This window comes from Nestor notabilis, unplaced genomic scaffold, assembly GCF_000696875.1.
Source record: "Nestor notabilis isolate BGI_N333 unplaced genomic scaffold, ASM69687v1 scaffold22615, whole genome shotgun sequence".
Taxonomy (NCBI): domain Eukaryota; kingdom Metazoa; phylum Chordata; class Aves; order Psittaciformes; family Psittacidae; genus Nestor; species Nestor notabilis.
In genome coordinates this window covers 1-8,240 of record NW_009930364.1, presented here as the reverse complement: position 1 = coordinate 8,240, position 8,240 = coordinate 1, and the positions used below count along the sequence as shown (strand labels likewise).

The 8,240-nt window shown below is 43.0% G+C and overlaps 1 protein-coding gene across 1 annotated transcript in view; it reads left to right on the top strand.

Annotated features, from left to right (window-relative positions):
- The window catches only part of ZRANB2 (zinc finger, RAN-binding domain containing 2), a gene marked incomplete at its 5' end in the record, with an annotated part of 11,355 nt that extends 8,872 nt beyond the window's left edge, over window positions 1-2,483 (top strand). Inside the window, 2 exons of the mRNA XM_010015360.1 lie at window positions 1,517-1,681; window positions 2,199-2,483. Of these exons, the coding sequence (XP_010013662.1) occupies window positions 1,517-1,681; window positions 2,199-2,262 (229 nt within the window). The remainder of the gene's footprint in view (window positions 1-1,516; window positions 1,682-2,198) is intronic.
- Between the last annotated feature and the right edge of the window lie 5,757 nt (window positions 2,484-8,240).

The following is an 8,240-nucleotide window of genomic DNA, read 5'->3' as shown; positions in this document are numbered from 1 at the left end:
GGGTGCTGAGGCGCTGGCACAGGGTGCCCAGAGAAGCTGTGGCTGCCCCATCCCTGGCAGTGTTCAAGGCCAGGTTGGACACAGGAGCTTGGAGCAACCTGCTCTAGTGGAAGGTGTCCCTGCCCGGGGCAGGGGTTGGAGCTGGAGGAGCTGTAAGGTTCCTTCCAACCCAGCTCAAACCAGTCTCGGATTCTGTGAATCCAACTTCCACTAGGTAGTGCTGTCATTATCTTTATAATGTAGGATATAAAAATCAGTGAATCCAAGTGTTGATAGTGAATCACATGAGAAGCCTACAGGAGCTCGAGCTAACTGCAGGTACTGACTTGTGTGGGGAAGGGTGACAAAGCACAGAAGTTTCTTGAGGTGCACAGGCATCCTGTTGGCAGGACTTGCCTTTTGCCATGGCATGAGGAGCTGTCCCACCTCCATGTGTGCAGAGAATCTTGAAATTGTAAATAAGGAAGTTTTGCATCAGGAAGACCAGTCACAGATGGTGCCAGCACCCTTTGGTGGCAGAACATGCTGAGGGTTATCACGTGAGGGTCAGCACGAGGTGGAGTCCTTGCTTCTAGGAGGAGCAAAAGGGGTGGCTGTGGCCCCATGGGTGCTGCAGGGACTCAACGCAGCACCCACCAAGCGTGCTCACAGTGTGAGCTTGTGAAAATAGGATTGCCCTACTATTATGATTTACAGTGGAAATGCTTTACCAACCACATACACTGTGTTGTTGGGGCTTTTAAAATGTTTTATCCATCTTACTGAAAAAAAGACTCATGTTAGGTGTTTTGATAGAAATTTGGAATTAGAGCTTAGGACTGTGCAGCTCTATCACTTTTTCCACAGGTGGGTTTCTTTTCCTTGCTTTATTCTTTTAGATAACCAGAGTGATTTTTTGAGTGTTTGTAAGTGAAGCTGGTTGATTATGTATTTTTTTTTTTTAATGCCAAAATGACTGTATTGTAAGAGGGTTTAAAATCTTTTAGTTGTGGAAGGTCTTACTCTACACGAATTATTGTGAGATTTGTAAATATACCTTCTGAGGGTTCTTATTATTCTAGTAAGATGAACCTTACAAATCTCTAATGTGAAGTATCCACTAATATGAGGTGAATCACTGTTAAGTCAGCATCACCTTGATGCTTTTCAAGCCATTTTGCTTTGTGAGTTTAAATACTGAGGAAAGTCCTTACACAGGCTGCTTCCTACCCCAGTCTGCCATCGCCTCTTTATCCATGTGCATCATTCTGGTGAATGCTGGAAAGAGGTTTCCAACCTCTTGGTGGTCTCTGTAGCAAAAAAAACACTAGGAAAATTTAATAAGAATACTACTTTGGCTTTAGAAGTGTTTATTGGCAGATAACTAAGGAGTAAGTATTAAAGCATCCACACGTTTATTTGACAAAGCACTGATGCGACTAGAGTAGTGAGTGTGAAAACTGTCTCTTTATGTTCTTTCTTTGTTGTCTCTGTATTATACCAGAATTAAATCTCATTTATTTCTTAATCAATAAAGATCCAGCTCCAGGTCCTACAGGGGGTCTTCCACCCCAAGAAAGAGATCTTACTCGAGCTCTCGTTCTTCCTCCTCCCCCGAGAGAAGCAAGAAGCGAAGTCGTTCTCGATCTTCTTCATCTGGTGATCGCAAAAAAAGACGATCGAGATCACGGTCACCCGAAAGGTTTGGGTTTATGTAGAATAAGAATGGGTGTAGTTAAATGTGTGATTTTGATTTATTTTTTCTGAAGGACTTGAGATTCACTGGGAAGGAATTGAATCTGATCAGTTATTCTGATACTTAAAGTAGTTTTCTCACTTCCCCTACTCTTTACTTCCTATTAAAACCTCTAATTGCTTCCCCCCCCAACAAAACTTCCTCCTGGTTAGGAGCATGTTCCATAGAAAGACCTGGGTCACCATTCTTTCAGTGTGTGAAAGCATTAATGTGTATATTAATGATTTAGTTTCATAAGTAAATACTGCATTTAGAAGCTGTATTCTACTCTCACTATTAAACTTCTAGCATTAAATTCACATTCGTGAGCTTAAAGTGGTTTAAAGTTATTTCTATATCCTTATAAGGCCCCTATCAGATATACTTTGCTTCCAGCTATTGTAGGATACAGACTGCTCAAAGTGGATGCTAAAATTAACTTCAACTTATTTCTTTGCATGCTTTCTCCATTTATATCTTGCAGACGCCGCAGATCATCATCTGGATCTTCCCATTCTGGTTCCCGTACAAGTTCTAAAAAGAAATAATGTATTAAAGCTCACCTTTAAAAAACAAAAAACCCAGGAAAAACAAATTCCAGTCAGTGCATGAGACATTTTTAAGAAGTTGGTGTCTTACTTGGTCAGAAGTGCTAAATCTGCTAGTAGAGGTGCATGTCTGTCCTTGCTTTCTGGAAACCTGCAGCTTTGTTCATGAAACAAAACGTGAGGTAGCATTTTAAGCCATAAACTCCTCAGAGGAGGTGTGAGCATTTATTACTTGAGTCAAGAAGGGGTTTATTGCTTTTAAAGACTCAGTTGCTCAGTTCCTGGCTCTCTCACTCAGTTCGTGGCTCTCTTACATGTAAGAGCAGGTATGTTCCAACCCCACTTTGCTCTTCATGTATCTGAGGATTGCAGAAGAACCCGTAAGCTTTCTGCATCCAGCTCCTGAGCTTGTTTGTACGGGACCACACATTAGTGTAGCTGTAGGGCTGGGTTTACCCACTGGATGACAGTAGCGAGTACTTAGGTCTAGTTATTTTTTGTTTTTCTATGTTGAAGTACAGATGGATGCCCCTCTCTTTAGCTCTGCTCAGTGCAGAGTAGCTGTTAAATACCCAGAGCAGCAGATGGTTCTGTAGAGAGCAGATTAGACCTCATTCCTTCCAAGCAAGGATGTTTTGAGATACTGGGCACTGTCCTCTCCAAAGCTGGTGTCCCATAGCTGCCAGTGCCTATCACTAGGAATGATTTGCTGCCATCAGCAACGTGCCCTTTGCAGTGGGTACTGGCTGTGGCGGTGTCACACACATGGACTCTGGACACGGCGATCCTCTCCTATAAAAGGATCACTTTAGGAGCTACTCTTGAGATGGAGGCATGTGGAACTAGCTTCTTGGAATCAAGTGAAGCTTCTGCAGGCCGCCTGTAAAATTCATTTGGGGCTAACTAAAATTTTCAAGGTATCTGAATTTTATTTATATTTAAAAGTGAGAATTAATAAACTGCGTAGAAAGTTCTGACATCCTAAATGTGTTCTTCATCAGTCATTCTTTTTCCCTTAAATGTAATTTATGGCTTAAAATGCTTCATTGAATCTACTTGAGTAGCAATATCACATTAAGACTTGGTCTCTCTTGAGCTCCGTTTGGTTAAGCAAGGTTTAAGTATCGTCCGTGCCATCACAAGGTAAGTATGTTAAGGAAAATTCTTTTTAAGCAAGCAAACAGCAATATATCTACATTTACTTGAGTCCTAGAGCTTCCAAACTCCTTTTTGACCACTGCTTTTTAAAATGAACTGCACAGAAACAAACGGAGCAACATTTAAAAAACACATTCTTCCTTTTCTTACTGTTATTTTTTAAGACACTTCTTTTGGACTGATGTAGAAGCAAAATGTTTTTGGTGTAGAGATATTTTGATAATCTTTTTTTGCAGAAGAAAAAATGCTCTGCAGTTCCTTCTTTAATGCTTTCTTTTCTAATTTCAGTGCTAGGTGTGTGTAGGTTGCACAAGAGCAGGTTAGTCTTATAACTGCCTCTGACAACTTCAGTCCAACTACTAAACTGTACAGATCGGAGCCGCTAGATGCGATGTTGTTAGCCTTTGGGTTTTCTCCTTGTGCTTTGTATTACAATTGTTGCTGTACTTAACAGATGGAAATTTTTACATTTAGCAAATGATAGGCTACCAGACAAAAGGAAAATGATGGTTTCATTTGGCTTAGATAAAATGTAAGGCAAAATGATTCTGTAGACAAGTGTAAATAAAGCCTGTGAGTCAACTGTGCAGCGAGTGCTCTCTCTTGGAAACAAAGCAATCCTTCAGTGGACATGTGTTGTGGTGGTGTGACTGCAGTGCAAGAAGAGTGGTATATGCCCTTCTCTGGCCATACATATGCATTTTCAGATTGTTTCAGTTCTTTAAGTAAGTACTGAAAATACTTTTGGATTTGAACGGCAGCATGTTTAAAATGAGCTGTTAAAAAATTCAGGGCACTTTCTTTTCCATATCTTCTTTTCTGCTGTTTTTAGAGGGAGCTGTATGTTTAAATTACTTTAATTTCTACATTTTAAATGATAAAGGCACAGTGACTGTGGTTGTCTTTGCATGCCACTTCCAAATGATGCATGATACCTCTTTGTAGTTACTGGATCAGCAAATAAGTGAGAACCAAGTGATCAGAACTGACATGGTCCACCTCTGCTCAGACCCAAAGCTGGCTGAGGCTCAGGCAGTAAAAGGTGTGGGGTTACTGTGGGGCGGTGCTGGTGTGGGTAGATTGGTCTCCAGTGGCCTAGCAGTATATTCTTCTCTTTCACTAGAAATTACCCCTTGCCCTCAGTGTAGCCACTGGGCTCAGATCAGTTGCTGCCTGCAGAAATAAACTGGTATTTGTGTGCAGCTTTATCAAAGATCAGTGATGTTTGGCATGGAGAAGGAGGAAGTGGAGATTAGGTCAAGTTCAGGGATAATGTGCTTTCCTAAGAAAAACTGAATACTTTCATGGATAGTCAGGGTGGGTTTGCACAAGTGTTTGTAGGAAGTGAAAACTGGAAAGGAGTTTGAAAAAACACTGGCTTTCAAATTTATATAAATTGGGCAAGTTTAAAATCCCCAATGAAAACTTCTCTTCAGCCAGATAGTCAATTAATGATAAAACCCATTAAAATGTGAGTGTTGGAACATTTTAAATCAAGATTGCTTCATTTCCACTAGCTCATCTACACTGCTGTGTGAGAGAAACCACTGTGATGAACAACCAGAGATTAAATAGGCTCTGTCTCGGGTCTTACTTCTCACTAACCTCCAAAACTTCTGTTTACTTAACTACTGCAGTTAGTTGCTACACCAAGTAACGTGTATTCTTGTCGTTTTCAGTGCATTAGGCATTGCTCACTGGCCATGCCTTGTTCTGGTGGGGGGTGATACGTTGCACCATGGGCTTGTATTGATTATCATTTAAAACATGGCACTGGGAATCATTGAGCATTGTTTAAAGAGCAATGGAAATTACTCCCACTGTTGAAGATGCTGACTTTAAACCTTTCTAATTGTCAGTGTAGAGCACATATGGTTTGGGTGGGAAGAGACCTTAAAGCTTATCCAGTTCCACCCCCTGGCACAGGCAGGGACACCTTCCACTAGAGCAGGTTGCTCCAAGCCCCGTCCATACCAAGTAGGGCTGGATAACTTTTAATAGTAATAGTGTGTTATACCTGGTGTCTTTCATTCAGGTATTGGAAAAGGCTTCTGAAAGGTAGTCTTTGACAATGAAGAGCTGCTGGGGATGCTGCCTCTGCTCCAGTCCCTGTGCTGTAGCTTCCACCTGCTTTGGGGGAGAAATTCCAGCTAATGTTCTTCATCAATCCCATAATGGTTTAGCGCGAAGTATCCCTGCTCATGGCAGAGGGGTTGGAACTAGATGATCTTAAGGTCCTTTCCAACCCAACCATTCTATGATTTGTTCTTGGAGCATTAATCAGAGTTATCATTTTATAGATGATACAGAATATGTCAAAGAATTTTGTGTCTAAAATTCCTTTACCATGAAGGAGGTTTTTTTATTCTTTACTCAGAACAACATGAGCCAATGAGCTGTTTGTTCTGGGTTGGGTTTTTAAAGTGTGAAAGCATAGGTATTAGTGCAAACCTTTCCGAAATGTGGACAAGGGAGCGCCAGGAGGGAGTAACTTTGCTCAACTGCTTTGAGCAAAGTCCTGCACAATTTACTAACTTAAACAATTTACTGCCATGATCAAAATAAGCAGTATTTTTACTGGAAAAAGTACTGCTTACGCATGCATCAAAAATGAAATGGTCTGTGGAGTGCTCGAGACTTAGCCTGCAAAGTGGAACTAATAAAGGGATGTTCTCCTGGGCTGGCACTGGAGCCCATCCAGAAATAACACACAGCTTAAGCTAATGGGGAGCATTCCCGCTGTAAAGCACTGGGAGACGTGTACCCAGCACAAAATGGTGACACAAAACCATTCCACATGGCAGAGGGGGACATGGAATGGGTGTAGCTCCAAACAGACTGATCAATGTCACAATTAAACCGGGGAGAGGGGAGGAGCAGGGAAAAAGGGTATTTCCCTCTCACACCTTCTACTTTAAGCTGTGTGCAGCCAAATTTAGTGTGAACACTGTTCCCGGCACTGGGCTTGCTTTGCCATTGGCATCCTGCTGTGTAGGAATCCGAAGTCTGGAGTCCTATTTAAGGACAGATTGTTGTACGTGTTCTAGAAAGCAGAGAATTAACAGGCCACAGCTCAGTAATCTATAAGCAAGCCATAACTGCTGATGTGGCTTATTTAGGAGAAATGTGGCTCTTCCCATTTTGTGTTTTAGCCTGTGCACGTCGGTCATGCAAAGTAAAACCTGAGCAGGGCAGCATTTACAACTATCACAGAATCCCAGGTTGAAAGTGACCTCAAGGATCATCGGGTCCAACCTTTCTAGGCAAAGCATGACCTAGACTAGACGTCCCAGCACCCTGTACAGCTGAATCTTAACAGTGTCCAACGTTGGGGAATCCACCACTTCCCTGGGGAGATCATTCCAATGGTGGTTGTTCTCACTGGGGAACATTTTCTGCTTGTGTCCAGTGGGAATCTCCCCAGGAGTAACTTGTGCCCATCACCCCTCGTCTGTTCCATGGGACTCCTTGTCAAAAGGGAGTCTCTGTCTTCTCTGTACCCACCCCTTAAACACTGGAACATGGAGATAAGGTCTCCCTGAGCCTTCTTTAGGCTGAACAGTCCCAGCTCCTGCAGCCTTTCCTCACATGCTGCCCAGCTTTTGGATCATCTTTGTGGTCCTTCTCTGTGGACCCTCTCCAGCCCATCCACATCTTTTTTGCAGAGCAGGGACCAGAATTAGACTTCCTTGGTAGCATTTTTAACCCATAAAACACTTAAAACTTCTTAGAACTGTTAACTCTGCTTTCAGAGAAAAAATTGCTTAAATCCCTAGTGGCAGCCAGCTCTATGGAGCAAGATTAGAAATCCTGCTTGTAAGCAAAGAAGTTATTGTAATGGGAAATTAAGATCTGTAAAGATAATTCGTGTTGGTTTTCTGGCTAGTTGGGAACTTCAGCCAGGTCCCACAAAGCTCCTGAGGGCATGAGAACATAGAAATGGTATAAAGCTGGAGGTGCTTCAGTGCAGTGGGTGCTCTGCTGGTCCATACTCATCACTTCATACTTAGGGCTGTTTGGTTATTTGTGCTTAATCAAGCTGGTTATGGCCTGAGTACAGAGAAAGAGAAGGAGTGAGAATTGGCTGCTTTGTTAATGTAAAGAATAAAGGTATGTAACTGGGCACAAAAGAAGCATCTGAGAGGATGGAAGGGAACTAGAAAGTCTCACAAACCACAGGACACTGATAAAAGGTAAAGCAGTTCTGTGGTTTTCAGTGTGTTGTATGAAATAAAAGACCTGCATCTAACACAGAAGTTAAAAAATGCCTAGAAAGGGATTTCTAGAGTGTCTGATTTGAATAGTGCAGAAGGTGAAGATCACTGGGTGTCGGTTTTGGTGGTGCCTCTGCGGTTACACGTGGGATGATCAGCACAGGTGCTGCTGTGCAACAACGCAGAGCTCTGGTGGTTTTGCATGAACTGCTTTAATCGTGGGTAATTTCTTATTCAGATCTCAAAAATACCAGGGGAGTTCATAGAATCCCAGCCTGGTTTGTGTTGGAAGGGACCTTAAAGCTCCCCCAGCTCCAACCCCTGCCCCGGGCAGGGACACCTTCCACTAGAGCAGGTTGCTCCAAGCCCCTGTGTCCAACCTGGCCTTGAACACTGCGGGGGGCCAGCCACAGCTTCTCTGGGCACCCTGTGCCAGCGCCTCAGCACCCTCACAGGGAAGAGCTTCTGCCCAAGAGCTCATCTCAGTTCAATCACATCACTTTGGGAACGACTCGGCTGAGCCTGAGCTCTGCTGGAGCCTCAGCGTTCGGCGGAGCGGGAAAAAAGGAGGAAAAGCCCGTTCGTGGCACACGCGGAGCGCCCGGA